Here is a 21,237-nt window from a genome sequence, read left to right on the forward strand (position 1 = left end):
AGAAATGAAGACGCAGATGTGAGAACAAAAATATGGAAAAACACGAGCCGTGCACAAGAATCAAACGTGAGAGACAGAATTGCAAGTCCTTTAGAACATCACAGGGAAGGCTGCCTTTGGGATCCAGTCAGAGAAGGATTTCTTAAACAGGACACAGAGCGGCATAAGAATAAATGATGGCTGGGTGCGGTAGCTCAAGCGTAATCCCAGCACTTTGGGAGGCTGAGGTGAGGGGATTGCCTGAGCCCACGGGTTCAAGAACAGCCTGGGCAACTTGGCGAGACTTCATCTCTACAACAAATAAAAAAATTAGCCAGGTGTGGTAGCACGCACCTGTAGTTCAGCTACTTGGAAGACTGAGGCTAAAGGATTGCCTGAATCCAGCAGGTCGACACTTGGTTGTTCGTGAGCATGCTGTGACACTCTAGCCTGGGCGACAGAGTGAGACTCTGGCTCAAAAAAAAGAATGAGCGATCAAGTCAGGTGCATTATAATTTAAGAGTTGAGGCCGGGCTCGGTGGCTCAGCCTGTAATCCCAGCACTTTGGGAGGCCGAGGTGAGTGGATTGCCTGAGCCTGTGGGTTCAAGACCAGCCCAGGCAACTTGGTGAGACTTCATCTCTACAATAAAATAAAATGTAAAAAATAGCCAGGTGTGGTAGTGCACGTCTATAATTCTGGCTACTCAGAAGACTGAGGCGGGAAGGCTCGCTGGAGCCCAGGAGGTTAATGGTGGAGTGACTGTGAGCATGCGTGCCACTGCACTCCAGCCTGGGTAAAGGAGTGAGACTCCGACTCAAAAAAAAAAAATAGCATTTAAGAGTTGCTATTCAACAAGAGATGTCACAAAGCATACAGAAAGGCCGTCTACAGACTGGGAGAAGGTTTTGCCAAAACACTGGCAAAAGATGAATATCTAGAAATAGAAAGAACTACAAATAAGGTAAAGCTCCAAAGAAAGATGAGCAAAGAGCATAAATAGGGAGTTTGCAGGAGAGGAAATAGAAAGGGCCAGCAGGCAAGTGAAAGCGTGCTGTCTTTAAGAGGAGGACCCAGGTGCCATTTTTGTAGTCACTGAGTTTCATAAAACCCACTGTGTCGGACAAACCTGCATTGGTGAGGTGCAAGCAGATGTGTTCCTTCCTGCCACTGTGGGGATTGGGTACAAGGATGAAAGTTTGTGTTGCTAAAACACAGCAGTTCTGGGGACACGACCATGGTCAGCTCCTCCACATGGAAACAAGGCAATCGTCACTGTATCTCTAGCAGAAAGTCAGGAACAACTGTGTTCCTCAGCTAGGATTACCTAAACTGGAAATTATTGAACAATTGTGACAAGGTCATCTACCAAGATAAGGCTCAGAGACACAGTGTTAAACCAAATACGAATTGCAGAAGGTGTACACCACTCTGTAGGCTAAAAAGGTATAAAATTGCTTATGGATACATGTGTAGCAAAGTATCACAAGATGCCTCAGAATGATAAAGAAGAAATTCAGCACAGTGATTACTGGGGAGGAGGGAAAAGACAAGAGACAGGGTGCTGCGTGGCATGCTGCCTGGGTGAGTGGTGGCACTGTGTTTTTGTCTGAGTGCGGCTCCGTGACTAGCTGCTCTGGATGGACCAGACAATGGCCTTTCCCCACCACAGCCCTCACGTCTTGTTCTTGCATGGTTCCCCTCGCTGCTCCCAACCTTTCCTGCTCCCAGCCCTTGTGGCCTCTCACGGCCTCTGCCCTTCTTCTGCCTGAGGTCCCAGATCTCGTGCCATCTAGGCTACTTCACGGAGCTCCCTCTCCTGGTGTTTATCTTATAGCTGCTTGAGGCAGAACTGCAGCTCTCTGCCAGCTGCGCCTGCTTCTGTCCTCAACTCTCCAGCAGTTTTCTAGCATTTAGGGATGGTCAGCTGCACCTGTTCCAGTGATTAAGGACACATGAAAATAAGGCATGCCCTTAATCTAGCAACCATACATTTTGCATTTATAATAAAATGATTCTGATCACCAACAACAAGGGATGTGCAGGCTTTTCTTGAGAAAGGGACCTCCTGATGAACACAGTTTGATTAGAAATGTATTACACATTACAATTGGATTGCTGCACTGACAAGAGAAATAAGGGAGAGAGAGGCAGTAAAGGCACATGGTCAGAGAGGATCTGGAAGAGAGGTGAAGGACAAGCCAAGGGAGAGACTGGTGGAGGTGTGACCGTGTGACCTACATAGGACGAGCGCTCTCCTGGAGCTTCCTGGTTCTAACCTCCCCTGGGTCTCTTCTTTTCCTTGAAGTGGCCTGATCCTCTGATCTGTTTAGTGTCTTTGAGGAAACAGAGTTAAAGGCAAATGAGAAGATGTGCCCATAGCCAAAGGAGATGAAAGTCGGCAGGCAGAGTGCGTGCCGTGGTCTGCGGGGATGTGGGTGGGCTGGCCCCTCTGCCTCGTCCTGTTCTTTTTGTCATCTCTGATTATAATTTCTGTGGCATGTGGACAACTACTGCTGAGTCATTCGCACTGGTTTAAACAAGCTGTGTGACCATTAACTCGGGCCCAGTGAGCAGCAGGGTTTGTGGACAGGACTTGAGTCCTGGCTGTACCTTCGGAATCAGCCTTGCCCCTTGGCCTGGATCTCCTTGTCATGCCAGCAGGATGGTTAGTCCCTCACTCGTGGTGGGCACAGGGTCCTTCTGTGGTCCTGCGTTCAGGCTGACATACTGGAGTTACAGTGTGGTTCCTCTGACCTAAATGGTATTTGTGTTGCAGGATGCAGAGGGCTCTACGTGTTTGCACTTGGCTGCCAAGAAAGGCCACTATGATGTGGTCCAGTATCTGCTTTCGAATGGACAAATGGACGTCAACTGCCAGGTAAAGCCATGCCTCCCGAGAATGACAGTGCCCTGCCTGGACCCAGCTGCTGTTCTCATTCTGCAGCCGCCCTGGTCCCACCTACCTCCAAGGCTTGCCTTCTGCCAGAGGGTTAGCCAATCCTGGGGCCCTGGAAGGCCACATCCTCTCCCTTTCTCCCTGGTCCATCTGCAGGCTCACTCCCAGGGCGGTCTCTGCACTGTCCCCCGTTGGGACTCCTTGTGTCCTCTTGGGCTGCCCCGAGCTCCGTCAGGTCTGTGTCTGGATGTTACCACCTGACAGAGGGCCCTGGCCTCTGTGCTCCATGACAGCCCAGCCCTCTCTGTGGCAGCCTGTCTTCCTTCCTGCCCAGCTCGTTCCCTGGTACTGGCCGCCATCTCCTGTGTGTTGGCTCTTTTTCTGCTTATCTGTCCTCATCCCACTACCAGGACTACAGGACAGGGCCTCTGCCTTTTGTACTTAAACCTGAGTTCTGTGGAGCATACTCAGTGCTGACATAGAGTGAATACCTGTAGCTACTCGTTGTACTGGGGAATGCTTGGGGAGAACAGAGAATGGCAGGCCCAACGCCATTCAACACGCACTGGGGTTCCTCCCTTGTGCACTCGTGGCTCTGGGATGGGTCTTGTCTTCATACTGTCCCTTCCCTCAGGGGGCTCTGACTGCATCTTTTAGTCCAGGCCTTGTCTGCTCCATTGTTCACGCCTAGGCTCCCAGGCCCTCCGAGGCCTCAGCCCTGCCGCAGCAGTTCACAGGCTGGGCCCTCCCTGTTCACTCCTCTGAAGCACCCCGAGTCTGTTCTGCCTCCTTGCCTCTTTGTCCTTGTCCATCTGGCCGGGTTGCTGTGAGTCCCCAACTGGGACTAACTCTGGAGGTAGCTCTGTGCCATTCCTGCCGTATTCCCAGGGCTTGCAGTGCCACACTCACCTGCAAAGGGAGGTCAGTCTTAACAGTGGAAGCTGCTGTGTGTACCAACAAAATGTGGGGCTGTGGGATGTGCAGAGAGTCCTTTCAGAGGTGTTGGGGAGGAGGCCATGTCTTCTGCCTCCAGGCCAGACACTGGCTGCATGACGCTCTGCCTGAAAAGTGTCCCTTTTTTTTTTTTGGCTTAAATGAAACTATGCAGGACCACTGGGCACACTCGGGGAGCAGGAGGAAGCCAGCTCAACAAAACCCTGAACGGCCCACAGACCAGACTGGCCTGGGTGGGCATCCTGCTCCCCCTCCTCAGGAAGGGGCGGGGCAGGGGTGCTGGTCTCTGGCCTGGGTGTCCATCTATCCGTCCCTGCCCGCAGCTCTTGGCTGCTGCTCTGATGGGTCTGACTCTCATGCTTGGAGCCATCACTAGGGCTTGCACTGCCAAGCCTCATGGTGCTCACTGGGTCTGTCTGGGCTCACGGTTTAGGGTTCCTGCTTAGTTACTGGAGCATTTTTCTCTGGAGTGTAGACGTGTTCCCCCAAAGGAACCTGACTTGGAGAGGGCAAGGCAGCTTGGGGTTCCATCTGCCTGACATAGTGGGGCTGTGTGCATGCGGGCGGTGGCCTGGCTCTGCCTCCACTCCACACTCTCTGAGCTGCCTAGAGTCCCTTGCGTGAGGACATGGCATCCAAGAGATCCAGAGCCCTTGCAGCAGGAGCCCTCAGCATCCTTGCAGCCGCACGTCTCCCCTACCTCTGACAGGGCCTGTTTTCTCTCTTGATGCCAGGATGATGGAGGCTGGACACCCATGATCTGGGCCACAGAGTACAAGCATGTGGACCTTGTGAAACTATTGCTGTCCAAGGGCTCCGACACCAACATCCGGGACAACGTGAGTGTCTGTCGTCAGGACCCCGGAAGTGGGTCCTGGAGAGGGTGGGTCCAGGTCACCCTGGGCTTGGCTCCCTTGAAGGTTCTTTCTTCTCAGATGCGGAGCCCTAGTACCTGTGGCGGCTCTGACCTCCTGCAAGGTGGAGTACACGCAGGTGTGGGGGTCCCTTGCCCAGGGTCTACGTGTTTAGAGCATTCGCTGCTGCTCTGCTTTCCCTTCTGCTTCCCCACGTGACTGTGACGGGGCCCAAGGACAGTAGTCAGTGGCTGGTGACGCGTGCTGGGGCCATGGCACCACTGACTCCACCCTCGAAGAGAAGCCGGAGTGAGTGGGTGGCCACAACATGGCTTCCTGAACTGTGATTCAGGCGTCTCATTGGTGGCTAGTTTTGTAGTACCCATTTGTTTGCCCAGAAAGTAGGGTTCAGAGCTGAGGTGGGAGGATGCTCCGGTCCTCTGGGGCCACTCTCTTTCAGCTTGTGACAGCTGAACACAGCAGGTGGCTGATGAACTTAAAAGGGGCCTTACTGGAAGGTCTTCAGGGACCCACAGAGCCTGTGGCACGCAGGCAGGTCCTGTGGGTATGGGCGTGATAGAAACAGTGAGGGGGCCTTGGGTCGGCTCCTGGGACAGACTCGATGTGGCCCTTAGAGCCATGTTCGCCTCTATGGAGAGTCTCCAGAAGCCAGACATGCGAAGTCCAGCCACAAATGAACCCTTTAAACTGACAAGCCAGAAGGCTTGGCACAAAAAGATCTCTAGAAGATACTATTAAGTATCTTGTGTGTGGGAACAGCAGATTCTGCCTCCCACCTAGAAAAAGGGACTGCCATCCGCCAGTGTCCCCAGCCTCCCTCGGGCACACAGGCCTTTCCGTGGCAGCCTGTCCTGGGGCTGCAGCAGCTCTCCTGGGCTGTGCCTGAGCACAGGGCTTCTGTAGCTGGTGTCCAGCCCTTGAGGGTGTTTCTGCCTCCTCCTACCAGAGTCTGATCCCACTGGGCATTAGGACCGTGGTGCCATGGCAGGAGGAGCCGTGAGCTGGTGGAAGGCAATGGGGAACCTTGAGGTGAGGGTTGAAGGGAAGCAAAGTCGAGGGACCAAGTCTGAGGCAGCCACAAACAGTGGTCAGACGCAGCTGAGTGTCCCTGTCCAGGTGACCTCCTGGGAGACTATGTGGTGATGCAGGGCGGCCCAGCCCACGTCCTGGCCAGCTACGGTACCCACCTTGGTGTGTAGTCAGTCCAGGTGCATGGGCAGCGCATAGCCTGTCCGGGTTCCGTAGGCATTAGCTCTGTGGTCCTGGCGGTTGTTCCCATGAGATGGAAGAATTGATTACATTTCAAATTGTTTATTTACATGATAGGATGCTTTATTAATTCAACTGCTTTGTTGATGTGTAATAGGCAGACTCCGTGTACTGGGTGAGTTTTAACTGGGGAAAGCATCCCCCAGGGTAAAGATGGGGAGTCCCTCACCTACTCCCTGGAGTCTCCTGCCTCGTGCCCATGCCTGTGCCCACGCCCACACTGCCCAGTGGCCCACGGTTTGGCTCTTCCTTCACTGTGGATCAGTTTGCAGGCTCCAGTATTACATAAAAGGAGCCCACGTGGTGTCCTGCTTCCTGTCAGCATGATCACTCTGAGAGCTGTCCGTGCTGCTGTGCCACTGGCTCCTTTTGGTTGCCCTGGAGTTTTCCTTCATTCAGATGTGTCTCAGCCTGTCCATCCTTACCTGCTGGAGGCATGTGGCTTGCTTCTAGGTTTTGGCCCTCAGGAAGAGAGCTGCTCTGAATATGTATACATTCCTTCATTTCTCATGATTAAATACCTGGGGATAGAGTAGCTGGGTCATACCCACAGATGGGCACGTTTGATTTACTTAGCTGCTTTCCAGAGTGGCTGTGCTGTTTCTAGTCTTCGAGAGTCCTGGTTTCTCCACATCCTTCTCAGCACTTGATAGGGTTAGTTTTCTAATATCAGCGATTTTGTAGGTGTGTAATAGTATCTCACTGTGGTTTTATTTTGCTTAATTTCATTTCCATGATGGATGACATTAAGCACTTTTATTTTTTTTTTTTTGACTTGGAGTCTCACTCGGTTGCCCGGGCTGGAGTGCAGTGGCCGCTTCCGGCCACTGCAGCCTCACCTGCTGGGCTCTGGCGATCCTTCCACCTCAGCCTTCCGAGTAGCCGGAATTACAGGCATGCGCTACCACGCCCGGCTGATTTTTTTATTTATTGTAGAGATGAGGTCTCGCTGCCCAGGTGGGTCTCGAACCCGCGAGCTCAGGCCATCCACTCACCTCAGCCTCCCAAAGGCGGGGGATTCCAGGCTGAGCCACCGAGCCCGGCGACATTAAGCACTTTTTATGGGCTTATTTGCCATCCACATAGCTTCTTTGTTGAAGGGTCTATTCAAATATTTTGCTTGTTTTTTTTTCGTTGTTGTTGTTTTGTTTTGTTTTTAAGTGGCGGTCTCACTCTGTCACCCAGGCTGGAATGCAGTATCATGACTGCAGCTCACCGCAGCCTTGACTCCTGGGCTCAGGTATTCCTCCGGCCTCAGCCTCCCAAGTTGATTTATTTATTTATTTTCGTAGAGATGAGGTCTTGTATGTCCCTCAGGCTGGTCTCAAGTGCCTGGGCTCAAGTCATCTCCTGCCTCAGCCTCCCAAAGTGCTGGGATTACAGGTGTGAGCCTTGTCTGGCCTGTGCTTTCTTGACCGATGTCGTTTTCAGTAGGCTTTGAAATCGCCCCAAGTGGAAGCACCTCATGGCGCCCTTTCATTTCTCCCTCCCAAGCTTTATGGTGTTACTCTCCTGCCTTTTGCTTGCACGTGTTTCCCAGACGGCACGGTAGCCACGCTGCTGACCTCGCTCGAGCGGCCGTCTTTTCAGAAGTTGTCGGAGAGTCCGGCTTTGCTCTGCTGCCTCCATCTCTGCTTCTTCCGCCGCGTGGACTCCGGCTTCCGTCAGAGACGCCATCTTCCCGCTGCTCGGTTAGGTCGGCGAACTGAGTCAGTGTCGTGGGCATGCAGAGGGTTGCACAGAAAGCAGGTTGGAAAGAGAGTTTGTCCAGACAGTTGGCTAGAGAAGAGTGTATTCACTTCTTACGGGAGAGACAGGCCAGACGCGAAGAAAAGTGTGGCCCCAAGTGTTTAGGTCTGGGGGCTTATAGGGCTTTCCTTTAGAGGTTTGAAAAAGATCTCGGATACCTTTTTTTTTTAGGGTTTGCAATAGATACCGTTTCCAAAACGATTCACTGGGTCTGCAGGCAGGCAAGCCTTCTTGGGTCCGATAACACGGAGAGCTCTTGGTGATGGTCTGTTTCTCACATCTCTGGTGACTGGTTAGATGGGGGGTGGTCAGTCACAGAGACTAGAGGGGCTGGGCTGGTAGCTGGAAGACAAATTAGTGGAACTAGTATGAGATGTTAATGTTAACATCTGTGACCCGGTAGACTGAAGCTCATCTGGAGGCCGGGAAACTGGTGGTTCTTCTAGTTAACCATTGTTGCTGTGCGTGAAGCATTGACCTCAGTATGTGACCAGATCTACTCTGGGTGACCAGAGAAACTCTTTTGGGTTTTGTCCTTTCATAGTCTCAGCGCCTTTTACATTTCTTATAGTGTTGGTCTGCTCATGAGGAGTTTTTTCAGCTTTCTACTGCCTGGGAAGTACTTATTTCCCCTAAGTTTTAGAAGCTATTTTTACTGGGTTTTGATTCTAGATTGACAGTATTTTTTCTTTCAGTGCTTTAAACATGTTGCTTCCCTGTGTCTTCACTTGCAAAATGTGCAGTGAGAAATCTCCTGTCATCCTCATCTTTATTTCTCTGAATATAGCATATATGTTTTTCTCATGGCTGTTCTTAAGTTTTTTTCTTTATCACTAGATTTTAGCAATTCGATTATGTGCCTCCATGTTATTTTTGTCTGTGTGTGTGCTTAGGGTTCATTGAGCTTGGATCTGTGGATTTAGGGTTTTTGTAAGATTTGTAAGTTTTCAGTCATTATATTTTTAGATATGTTTTCTGCCCACCCTTCCTTTCAGTATTCCAATTATATGTGTATTAGACTGCTTGAAGTTGTTCCACAACTCACTGATGGTACTTTTCAATTTTTTGAAATTATTTTTTTACTCTGTATTATAGTTTAGCTGGTTTTAATTGGTGTGTCTTCCAATTCACTATTTTTTCGTTTGCAATGCACATTAGATTGTTAATCTCATCCATTATATTTTCATTTCAGACATTATGGCTTAGCTCTAAAAGTTGTTTTGGGGCCCGATGTGGTAGCTTTTGCCTATAATCCCAGCACTTCGGGAGGCCAAGGTAGGAGGATCACTTGAGCCTGAGCAACACAGCGAGATCTTGTCTTTACAAAAATAAAAAAATGAACTGGGTGTGGTGACATGAGCCTGTAGTCTCAGCTACTCTGGAGGCTGAGGCAACAAGATCGGTTGCACCTAGGAGTTTGAAGCAGTGGTAGGCCACGATCATGCCACTGCACTCCAGCCTTGGTGACAGTGAGAACTCAATTGAAAAAAATAAGTTTGTTTTTTCCTTTTCAAAGACTGGAGTCTTTTTAGTATTTTCTAACATGTCTCAACTTAATTTTTGAACATGTAGAATACAGTTAAAGCAGCCATGACCTTGTTTGCTACGTGTAACATCTATGTCAGTGCTGGGTTTTGAATGATTGGCTTTTCTGCTCATTCTGGGTCCTGTTTCCTGCTTCTCAGCGTGCCCAGTAACCCTTTAGCTAGATGCCACATGTCAGGAATTTGCCTTCTAAAGTTCTGGGAATCCTGGTCTTATGAACATTTTTGAGCTTTGTTCTGGGACACAGTTGAGTTACTTGAAATGAATCTCATCATGTTGGATTTTGCTTCTCAGGTTTGTTGGGTGGGTCTGTGTTCCAGCCTTGTGGTCTATGTTTCTTGAGAGCGTTTCCTGCCTGACTGGGGGGACAAGCACTGACTTTGGGGCACTTCCTCACAGGTGTGTGGCCACCAGTGCCCTGCTGGATGTCCCAGATGGAAATGCACAGGTCTCTGAAACTTCCTGGAGTTCTGTCATCTGCCTGGACATCCAGGCAATTGTCTGGTCCCTACATATGCTGTGGCTGGAGTCTCTCCAGTCAGCGAGCCGGGCAGCCTCAGGCTCCCTAATTGTTCCACTTGTCAGGGATCGCGGTCTTTCATTGTCCAGTGTCCTGACAACCACAGTCACACAATTTGGCCGTTTTGTTTGACTCTGTTGGTTCTTTTAGGTGAAAGGGTAAATCAGTTCTGGTCTGTAAATCAGTTCCCACCTTTAGGAAGCGGATGCCATCTCTTGCCTTGAAAGTGAGAATGCTTGCAAGGTGTAGGCCAGGCCTGTTAAAATGGACTTCAGAAAGGCTGGGCAGTTAAGCAGTCTCAGGATAGGACAATCTTAGGTGAATTGGAGATTCTCAAAAATGTAATTCCGGTTATAAAATCATAAATCATTTTGACAAAGGAAAAAGAAAAGAAACCCCCTAAGGAAACCATTATTTGTTCATGGAGCTCTCAAATGTACAGAGGATGGAAACCAGGAACAAAGACCAGAGGGAGAGAAAAGCTACTAAGAATAACACCCAGAGGAGAAAGTCTCAGATAATCTAAGGTTTTTCAGAAAATACTGAGGTTGACCAAAAGGAGTTTGCTTTTAGTTTTCTCTCTTAGAAATAGAGGAAACAATAAAGCCTGCGCTTGGGGCTGGAGTTGTTCATTGATGAGGATAGTGGATAAGACCACTCAGTTTCTGTTTTGCTTTTATCTTTCTTAATGTTCAGTGAGCTGAAAAGATGGTACTGTACAATGTGGAGATCGGAGGGAGATGGTGCCGGAAGCAGCAGAATGCCACAGATGGGCCCATGTTCCTCCTGTCGGGGGATGAGGCCCTGAGAACCTGCAATCAGTCCCTGGATATGGTGCAAGTGTGTGGCCCTTGGCGGGTGATGGGGCAGAGCCCAGTGGAGCCGCACCCACTCATCCAGGGAGACCCGTGTCTGCAGGGTCACTCACTGTAGGGGTCTGCCTTGGGCGCCAGGTCTCCTGCAGCCCCTGTCCCCAAGTGGGTAGTCAGGCTCCCTGTTGGTGGCCCCTGTGAAAATCGTGGGAGATTCCTGAGGGGAGGGGACCACCTGAGCAGAGTCCCAGCACTGAGGAGTTAACCTGGGAAGCAGCTCAGGAAACAGAAAAGACTAAGCGTTTTCCGGCACTGCCTTCCAGAACTCAGCACAGATATAAACAGATGTTCAGTAAAGTGGTGGTCCTGAGTGGAGCGCAGACAGCATTCTCATGCCTGTGTAGGGGCCTCAACTTGTGAAGTTGTGGGGGACGGGTGGGGTCGGAGATAGGCTGGCAGCAGGGATGGGAGGCGGGGGTGGGTGTTTCTCATCTGTTTGTTGCTGCTTTGTCCCTAGTATAATAGCGTTAAGTGTTACTTTATTGTTTTAATTTATATTCTTGGCTATCTGGCAAGGCTGAACATTTTCTGATGTTTATGTTTACTCTTGATCTTTTTAATGTAAGTTTTAAAAAATGTTCATTTCCTTTACTCATTTTTTTCAGAATTGTGGTGTTCTGATGACTTACTGTGTAATTATAAATCATATATTTTACATCTGGCACAAAGTTCTTCCAGATTTTTTAGTTTTGTTTAAAATTTTTATTTTATAGAGGCTCTTTAAAGTTAGTTTTAATTTAACCAAATTTGCTTATTATTTTCAAATCTTACACAAGTGTTATCCTATCCTATGACCGTAACTCTGTTGGAGACTGGTTTATTATGTATGAGGGGGACCCAACAAAACTGGAATTATCTTTTTTTTTTTTTTGTGGGCAAGTCCCTTGTAGTACAGGCTTCTCCCTGCTAGGTGAGTGTTCTAGTAACCAATCAGCACCCGTGTACCAGCTAGCATTGTTATGAGAGGCTGCATTCGGCTTCAGTGAATTTTTGGGGGGAGATTGTTTCAATGCAGTTGCCCATTTAGCAACGAGTATACACTTTGCTGAGTGTGTTCAGCAGTTTTTGACCAAAACTGGCATGACCTCCATGCCCCCCCCTTCCTAGTCACCTGATCTCACCCCTTGTAACTTTTTTTTTGTTTTCACAATGAAAAAAGTCCTCAGAGGGACACGTTTTGCCAGTGTGGAAGAGGCGAAACAAAAAGGGCATCAAAATGAACGCGTTCAAAAACTGTTTTGAACAGTGGAAAAAGTGTCTCAATAGGTTTATTGCATCAAATGGAGAGTTCTTTGAAGGTAATGGAAGTATGAACATGCAAGGATAAATACAGTTTTTTATAAATAAGTTTAGGTCTTTGGAGAGTCCTCCTCATGTGCGTATTTCTTAAGAGTCAGAGTCTTGCCCTGTTGCTGCTAGCCTGGTGTGCAGTGGTGTAATCAGAGCTCACTGTAGCCTCAAACTCCTGGGATCAAGCTATACTCCTGCCTCAGCCTCCCAAGTCGCTGGGACTGCAAGAGTGTGCCACTGTGCTTGGCTAATCATTTTTCTTTTGTAGAGATAGGGTCTCACTTTGTTGCCGAGGCTGGTCTCAAATTCCTGGCTTGATCTTCCTACTTGGGCCTCCCAAAGCTCTGGTATTGCAAATGTGAGCCACTGCACTTGGCCTGAATATAATTTTTAAAAATAGGTAGAAGAAAAGTGCCCTCAAGTGTTAATATGTTGTGTTTAGGTTGGTGTCATTCTGGATGATTTTTTCCTTTTAAAACAGTTTGTACTGTAATTTTGTCACCCTTCAGCTGAAGGGGAAAAAAGATAAGTACCCTTCAGAGTTCACATGAGTGCTTTGTTCTCTTGTCTGATGAACTGTGAAACCCCTTTCTGTTTGGCCATTGCTGGGAGTGGCTAAACACCCTCCCAGAGTGGCCTCCTTTGCCTGGGCCTGGCATCCTGTGCTGGCCAGAAACCACCTTCACGGGCTCTCGCTTGTGTCTCTGCTCAGGAGGAGAACATTTGCCTGCACTGGGCAGCGTTCTCAGGCTGCGTGGACATAGCTGAGATACTGCTGGCTGCCAAGTGTGATCTCCACGCCGTGAACATCCACGGAGACTCACCCCTGCACATTGCTGCCAGGGAGAATCGCTACGACTGTGTCGTGTGAGTGTGGCACTGCCCCGGCCCTGGCCGCTGGATGGTTGTGTGTTTGCACTGGGCCTCTTGCTGGTGCAGCCCCTGGGGTAGAGGAGCGTCCTTGGTGTTCCACAGCGCCACGTCTTGCCTGGTTCCCATTTGAGCTCCGCTGTGGTTTATTTCTGGTGTAGGCATGATTGTCATGGAAAATCCCTGGATTCTGAGCTCACGCCTTGAGTTGAGTCAGAGTCCTGACCTGAGGTGGGGACAGTTCTGCTACAGGCAGGAGGCCTGCTCGCTTCGAGGCCCCAGAGGCTCTGGGTGCTCCCTGGGAGCGGCACCCGTAGCCAAGGCCAGAGAAATGGGGATGCTGGCACTGGCTGCTCAGGGCCCTTGGGAAGTTTGAGGCCTCGTCTCCCAAGCCGTTCACCGTCGGGTTGTGATTAGAGTCCTGGGATGGAGGCTTCCTTCTGCTGCTGGGGAGGGACAGGGAGCTGGGTCCTGCCTGGTCGTGTGACCTGCAGTGACCCCCCGACCTTTCCTGGAAAGGAAGGAATGGAGGTAGCCTCCTCCGTTTGGGCCTCATGACAGCCCAGCTGACTGGTTGTCTGTCTGTGTGAGGCCCCGGCTGCACGTGCTGCAGCCACTGTGTAGACTCGCTGGCCTGGACGCTGTCTGCCAGGACTGCCTTCTGGCGCTTCTCCGTCGTCACTTCCCTCTGTGTCCTTGAGGGTGAATCTGGATGGAAAACCCAAGAAGCTCGAGTACCATCCTGGTTCTGTTTGCAAGTCCCTGCTGAGAAAGCAGTGGGATGACTTGGGCAGTGGATGTGGGAGAAAAGTCGGGGCTATGTTTGGGGAGAGTTAAAGCTAGGCTTTTCAGAATCGCTGGTGAGCAGATTTGTGAGGGTTATTTCAAAATGAGTAGTGTGTGTTCTTTATTTTTAGCGAGTATAGTCATTTGGTAAATCCCATCAGTGTAATCTCTTAAATTTGTTTTGTTGGCTTACATTTTTCCTTTTAGCCTCTTTCTTTCTCGGGATTCAGATGTCACCCTAAAAAACAAGGAAGGAGAGACGCCATTGCAGTGTGCGAGCCTCAACTCTCAGGTGTGGAGTGCTTTGCAGATGAGCAGGGCCCTCCGCGACTCAGCCCCCGACAAGCCCCTCCCTGTGGAGAAGACGGTGAGCAGGTGAGACGGTCCCAGGAACCGAGATGGTTCTGTAGCCATGGCTGATGAATGGGGCTTTTTAAAGAGCTTGGTGTGAACGCTTCTTCTGAAGCTGGAACATCCCCAGGCCAGAGTCCACTTCCTTGGGCCCAGGGTCCACCTTCGCAGGTCTGGGGGCCTGCCGGCCGCTCTGTTGCACTCTGTGTCGCCCTGCTGGGCAGAGCTTAGCAACGCAGAAGGTGACACCTGCTGTTTCCTGTGGCAGAGACATTGCCCGAGGCTATGAACGAATCCCCATCCCCTGTGTCAACGCGGTGGACAGTGAGCCGTGCCCCAGCAACTACAAGTACGTCTCTCAGAACTGTGTGACATCCCCCATGAACATTGACAGGAACATCACTCATCTGCAGGTCAGTAGTGGCGGGAGAAGGGCTGGCTCACGCCACGTGGGTCCAGGCACAGGCCTCTGAGTTGGGCCTGGGGTCCCGGACTCTCCTCTCCACTCTCAGAGCAAGAGGGCTCATGGGGAGCTTCCCAGGCAGACCCCACTCTCTCTGCAGGTGCCTCCCACATAGATGTGGGAGCACATAAAGATCCTCCCAGAGTAGATGTCTTGAGTCCAGCGGTGGGCCCTGGGCTGTCCTGCTGTCTTCTGAGGGCCTTTCTTTGGCCCCACAGCAGCACCAAATGTCCCTCAGCTGGAGCTGGGCAGGCCCCTGGTGCTGCCTCACCCTAGGAGAACGAGTGGAGGAGCCCTGTGCAGGACCTGTGGGGGACCTGGGTCCCCGTGCCACAGTCCTGCCATCCCGCTCTCAGCCTCTGTGGTCCTGGAGGCCCTGAAGCCTGTTCCTTCCTTTTCTGCTGGAATCAGACATATTCTCAGGTGCTTTCCTAGTGGCTTTGCTTGGAGGTGGTGCCTCTATCCTCCAGGGTCAGCGAACCAGGCCTTGGCTCAGTGTATGTGGGTTCTGTGTCCTCGCCTTTCCCTCGAGTGCCTGGCCTTTAACTCCTCGGGGCCTGTGCCCCCCAGCTCCTCACCGTCCTGTGTCACCTGCTGCGACATTGCTGACCCCGCACCTCCTGCCCCGCCACAGGGGCCTCGTCTGGAGCCCTTCCCATATGCACTGTACATCCTCGGGGACCTGGGCCCACTCAGGCCTGCTTGCTCTCTCCCTAAGAAGCCACATGCTTCGTTGGTGTCCTTGAGAAAGCAGGCGTCAGAATGAGGGTTACCCTGAGAGCTGAAAACCACATGGTGGTGGGGCTGGGCAGATGGCACAGACCGCCCCTCCTGGTAATACGCCTCTCTTCTCAGTACTGCGTGTGCATTGACGACTGCTCCTCCAGCAACTGCATGTGCGGCCAGCTCAGCATGCGCTGCTGGTACGACAAGGTGAGGACAGCCTCCGCGCACGCGCTTCTGTGGTAAGTTCTGCTCGGGGTCTGGTGCCAAGGCCGTCCTGGCAGCTTGGGAAGGAGGCGTCCAAGGTGAGCTGGGCAGCAGACAGGAGGGACGAGTGGTAGGCGCCCAAGGCAGGGTGTGGGCCGTGCACCGGGCTGCAGCATCCTTAATGGCGGGGCGGCCGAGGGGCCGCTGGCAGTCCTGGCTGGTAGACATGGCCTGGCGGTGGGCGGAGATGGTGTTTTGCCAGTTGTGCCTGTTGAGTGTGCATGGTCCGACCCCTGGTGGAGAAACAAAGGCAGAGTTGAGCCGGAGGAGTGCACGTCAGTGGGTGCAGTGGCCAGCAGGCACAGGCTTGGAACGCTCCGGTGGCTGCAGTGAGGCCACTGAGGGGGACAAGGAGAGAAGGACTCCTGGTGGCCGGGACGCTGTTCAGGGAAGGAGTATCCACGTGGGCGCCACTGTGGATGTTCTTGGTCTTGTGTTTGGAGGCCATTGGTGGGAGCAGGAGCCAAGGTGTCCTGGGTGAAGATGAGGTGTGAGCTGGGAGCATAGGTGGCAGCAGGCAGTGCCTTCCAAGCATGGACTGTCAGGGGCGGGGCAGCCATGCGGGACAGCGTATTGTCGGCTGAACAAGAGACCTGGTGGGAGAAAGGTGGAGGTAACCGGCCCAGGAGGCCGTCAGGCCCATATCTGGGCTCTTGTCCTCGTGTGGACGGTCCTGCTGCAAGTGGGTTGAATGGGCATTCTGAGGAAGGTGCCTGGGCGTTGGGCCTTGGAGCCATCAGGCCAGTGTACCCACTGTTGCTGTACCCGACCTGCGTCAGGGTGAAGGGGAGCAGGTGGCTGGGTCCTCCAGAGGTGAGGATCTGAGTGGCAGTGAGACCAAGTATGGAGGGTCCCGGAGGTGCTACGACCTCACAGAAGTGGAGGCACCCTCAAGGCTGAGACAAGGAGGAGGGTTGGGATGGCCATGACTCCTGGTTGGCCCGAGACTGGCCCACACAGGGCCCCGGGAGCTCTCAGGTGTCCCCACGGCCCACCTGGCGTCCGGGAGACATCCCACTGCAAACACAGAGCTTTATCCTATTGGCTCCCTCTGGTGTTAAGGCTTAACCAGAGCCATTGTTTTTATGTCAGTTGAGGCTACACTGGGTACTCTGTAGAAATGCACTAATATCGCTTCACTTAAAAAGAAGGTGAGTGACTCCGGTGGGTCCTAATGGCATATCTGTCTGCAGGATGGCCGACTCCTGCCAGAGTTCAACATGGCAGAGCCTCCCTTGATCTTCGAGTGCAACCATGCGTGCTCGTGCTGGAGGAACTGTCGAAACCGTGTTGTGCAGAATGGTCTCAGGTGAGGGGGGCTTCCTGCTGGTGCCCAAACTCTGCTCTTGTACCTGTACATGTGGGCACATGGCGCTCACTCCGACAGACAAGAACCCAGTGTTTGCAAGCACACATGTGCATGTCTGCAGGTAGGGCTGGTGACTTACCTCTGTGCCCTGCGTCATCTGGAGCCGCCGTAGGTGCCCTAAATAACTGCGCCTCCACCTGCTCAGACTGAGGCTTGAGACATTTGTGGGGCCATTTGAGCTAAAGCCGAGGAACGGACTCGGCATGAGAATTACCTTTTGTTGCCAAGTTCATGCATACATCCTCCAACAGATTGGGGTTATTATCCTTCTATTTTAACACTCAAGTCGTTCTCTAAATGTTCTGTATTCTATGGGCTTCTCTCACAGAGAGAGCATGATAATGTTCTAACACTTTTCAAGCTGCACGGACTCCCTGTTCCTAAGCTGCTTGAGGCACATGGTCAAGCAGGGCCTGCCCGGCATCCCTCAGCAGCTGGGCTAGGACCCTTTCCTTGTGTCCCTTGAACTCCCAGGGCCAGACTTCCCCTTCCCCTTCGGGACTGGTCTTGAACTTTCCCTCCACTAATGAGCCTGAGATTCGAAAACCTCAAGCCCCCTCCAAGTTATAAGGGAAAATTAAGCTCACTGTAAATTTAGTTGAACATGAACTTTCTTAGTGTTGTGCCTCTCCTGTACCCTCAGTAATCGTGGTCCGTGCTGAACTGGAGGACAGTGTCTGTCCTTGTGTGTGTGGGGAGAGTCCCGGGGGCAGAGGACAGACACACCCGCAGGACACGGTAGATAGGTGCCACAGGTGGGCAGATGGGTGCATGTAGTCCTTGGAGGGTCCACAGAGGATGGTCCCATCCTGTGCTTGACCAGCCACCCAACCCCCAACCCGGAGGAGCCTTCTAGCTCCTTGCTGTGGATGTCGCTGTCCAAACTGGGGTGTCACGGGAGCCTGACTCAGCGGCAGTTCCTCCAGTGTAGTGCCTCTGGTCCTCACAGTATCGGGTGGTCTAGGCCCAGCCTTGTCCCGTGTTACATATGGGGACAGGGAGGCTCAGCCAGGACTGGTCACTTGCTAGGGTCACAGACTGGTGTGTTCCGGCCGGATTTCCTGGTCTTCTGCTTCCTAAGAGTATGAGGTGCTGGTGTGAGAGGTGACTGCAGCATCTCCCATTCCAGACTCGGAACCAGTTTTCCCTCCTCTGCTCTGTCACTCACTTCATTGCTGGGGTGCAGCTGGGTTTGCTGACCATCATGGCAGGTGGCTGCATCTGTGGCCTGGGCCCTTCAGCACTCTCACTGTTTTCCAGGGCAAGGCTGCAGCTCTATCGGACGCGGGACATGGGCTGGGGCGTGCGGTCCCTGCAAGACATCCCACTGGGCACCTTTGTCTGCGAGTGAGTGAGTCCCCTGCTGCTGGCCGGTGTCGTTTCTGGGACTGAGGCCCGCCTGTGGCTGTGCCCCAAGAAGCCCCCCGGGAGCAGGCTCAGCCCCAGTCTACAGCACTTTGGGGTGGGGGGCTGCGGAGGCCCTGGCCCTGCCACATTGCAGTCTCTCGAGCTGCTTGCTGTCGGGTGCCTTGAAAACCCAGCTCACGTGTCCTCTAGCCTCTGCCGCCCCTCCGGCTTCTGTCTTCCATTACCCTCGCCAGCTAGTGAGTACATTAGGAAGATGTCCTCTGACACGGATGCTTATTCCGGGGGAAAATCCTTCTGGATTCTCAGAAGTTCCTGTATGATTGCCGTTCTCTTCTACAACCTAAAGCTCAACTCCAGTTCAGTCCCAGGCAGAAGTCTCCAAAGATGTCTGGCTGGCGTGTGCTCCCGGGGCTCCACCATGGTTCCCTGACACCTCAGAGGTGACAGCACGCTTGTCTGGGTGATGCTTGATGTCCTTTATCCTCATCTACCCCTCTCTCTGCAGGTATGTGGGGGAGCTCATCTCCGACTCAGAAGCCGATGTTCGAGAAGAAGATGCTTACCTCTTTGATCTTGACAATAAGGTAATGTACTTTGAGGGGCGGGGACTAGAGAGCTGGCTGTGAACTGTGAAGCCTGAGTGTGTTTGTTCTGGTAGCATCTGGAAGAGTGCCCCGGCACAGGCCCATTGTAGCCAGAAGCCTGCCAACTCCACTGCTCAATGCCGGCTTCGGTTCTGTGCTCGATGGAGGGCATCTTCGTTGGGAACCCTACCTGGGAAGTCCTGAGTTTGTGCAACAGGCTGCTCACCGCGTGCGAGTGGGCCTCAGACACACCCCTCCAACCCCTGGACCCCGACTGACCATCCAGGGTGGGACCCAGCAACCCCAAGGCCACAGAAAGTCTAGGGATGGCTGTGTGTTGGACATGACGGGTGAAGCAGCAGTGAGCCTCCTGTCGGGCAGTGGGCCCCATGTGCACTGAGATACTGGCAGGCTTAGCCTTGGTGTCCCCATCCTGTCTGAGTCCACCGTCTGGACATCGGACCCATTCTGGGAGAGAGCAGGGTTGCCCGGGATCCTGGTTCTAGTGGTTTCTGGGCCATTCCAACCCCCACGCTGCTGTCCCCAGAGCCGGTTTCCATCTTGTTCCTGAATTCATCCACTGTCTATTTAAACCCCTGGAACTCACAGTCATGGCACGTGGTGGGAAATAAAGGGTTTCTCATTTGCAATGGCAGCCACCAGACCACAGACCAGTATCATCCATGGAGAGTGGGGCCCCCCCATGGATGACCTGCCCCACCCCCGCCTCGGTCCCTGCAGTCACCTCTGCACAGTGACTCTTTGTGAAGCTCTCTGTGTTTCTTTGAAGGGAGACCAAGTTCAGGGAGGTCCCAGCACGCAGTCATGTTTCCTCACACGGTGGTGCCAAGCCTTTGAGGGATGCACCCTTTTCGTGTGCATATGTGTGTGTGTGGAGGGCTGTGGGGAGGCCTTTCTGTGGAACAGTTTGCCTTCTGTGAGTTAGTGGCACATATTCTGAGCAATGCTTTTTTGCCACTTGGGTGCTGCACATGTCTTCTTCCCTCTGTGGGCTTTTTACTTCCTAATGATGCCTTATATTTACTTATTGTTAGATAGGAGTCTCACTCACTCAGGCTGGAGTGTGGTTATACGATCACAGCTCACTGCCTTGGACTCCTGGGCTCAGGTGATCCTCCTCCTTGGCCTCCTCAGTAGCTGGGACTCCAGGCTGTGTGCCATCACACCTGCTAATTTAAAAATTTTTGGTAGATACGGCATCTTGCTGTGTGTCCTAGGCTGATCTCGAACTCCTGGGCTCAAGCAGTCTTCCTGCCTTGACCTCCGGATGTGTCAGCCTAATGATGTCTTTTAATGAACAGAAGTTCTTGTTTTTATTATAGTCCAATTTATCATTCCTTTTCTAAATACTTACTGAGTTTTTATAGTTAAGTTCTTCAAAAAGTCATTTCCAGAAACTGAGCTGTCTGCTTTCACTTCAGGTCCATGTGTAGACCTACAGCCGTTTTGCTTGTCTGGCGTGGGATCAGGGTCAAACTTGACTTTTTCCCCACGTTGATACCCTCTCGACTAACACTACTTGTGGAGAAGACCATCTTTTCCTCATTTGGCAGTGCAGCCCTTGTCAGAGTGCCGTGTCCCAGTCCCGTTGGTCTGCCCACTGTCACTGGACTCGTCCGCACCACCTAATGGTTGCAGTTTAAGTCGTCTCACCTCAGAGTTCCTTAAGAGTGTCTTGCTCTTCTTGGTCTGTGTCAGTTTTGAGATCAGCTACAAACATTTCTGTAGGATTTTACTGAGATTTCATTAAACCTGTCAGTTGGGTTAGGGAAATTGAGGTCTTGACCTCATCGTTGGCTAGTTCATGAAAGTGGTATATCTCTTCGCTTGTTTATGGTTTTCTGGGGTATGGATTTTTATATCTTCAGTGGGGTTTTTTAAACATCAGATAGGTTGTTGATTTTTTTCTCTTGGATCAACTTTTTGCAATGAACTTACATACGGTAAAAAAAAAAAATATATATATATATGAGCCGGTCTCGGTGGCTCAGCCTGTAATCCCGCGCCTTTGGGAGGTTGAGGTGAGTGGATTGCCTGAGCCCGCGGGTTCAAGACCTGCCTGGGCAGCAAGACCTCATCTCGACAATAAATCAAAAAATCATCCGGGCGTGGTAGTGCATGCCTGTAATTCCGGCTGCTCAGAAGGCTGAGGTGGAAGGATCGCCGGAGCCCAGCAGGTGGAGGCTGCGGTGGCCGGGAGCGGCCACTGCACTCCAGTCTGGGCGACAGAGTGAGACTCTAACTCAGAAAAAACAAAAAAAACTTTTAAGTGTATGTTTTCATTTTGACAAGCGTACATCTCAGTGTAATCACCGCCACCAAAAGATGAGCATCCCATCACCCTGAAGTCCCCTGTGGGCCCTGCGGTCATTCATTCTCCCTTGCCCGTCCTTGTAGGTGAGCTTCCCTGTGTTTGAATTTCCTGTGTCTGGCTCTGTGTCTCTCTCTGATTTGCCCTGGTGGTTGCCCGTGTCAGTGGTCTGT

At 51.9% G+C, this 21,237-nt stretch overlaps 1 protein-coding gene across 1 annotated transcript in view; it reads left to right on the forward strand.

Annotated features, from left to right (window-relative positions):
- EHMT1 (euchromatic histone lysine methyltransferase 1) overlaps positions 1-21,237 on the forward strand; it is a 149,307-nt gene that overhangs the window by 125,982 nt on the left and 2,088 nt on the right. The window contains exons 17-26 of the mRNA XM_021706811.1: positions 2,758-2,859; positions 4,566-4,670; positions 12,664-12,818; positions 13,815-13,982; positions 14,227-14,371; positions 15,277-15,354; positions 16,605-16,720; positions 18,041-18,127; positions 18,654-18,737; positions 18,832-19,082. Of these exons, the coding sequence (XP_021562486.1) occupies positions 2,758-2,859; positions 4,566-4,670; positions 12,664-12,818; positions 13,815-13,982; positions 14,227-14,371; positions 15,277-15,354; positions 16,605-16,720; positions 18,041-18,127; positions 18,654-18,737; positions 18,832-19,082 (1,291 nt within the window). The remainder of the gene's footprint in view (positions 1-2,757; positions 2,860-4,565; positions 4,671-12,663; positions 12,819-13,814; positions 13,983-14,226; positions 14,372-15,276; positions 15,355-16,604; positions 16,721-18,040; positions 18,128-18,653; positions 18,738-18,831; positions 19,083-21,237) is intronic.

Source organism: Carlito syrichta, unplaced genomic scaffold (genome assembly GCF_000164805.1).
Source record: "Carlito syrichta isolate Samal-C Ts95f unplaced genomic scaffold, Tarsius_syrichta-2.0.1 Scaffold316033, whole genome shotgun sequence".
Classification (NCBI taxonomy): Eukaryota; Metazoa; Chordata; class Mammalia; order Primates; family Tarsiidae; genus Carlito; species Carlito syrichta.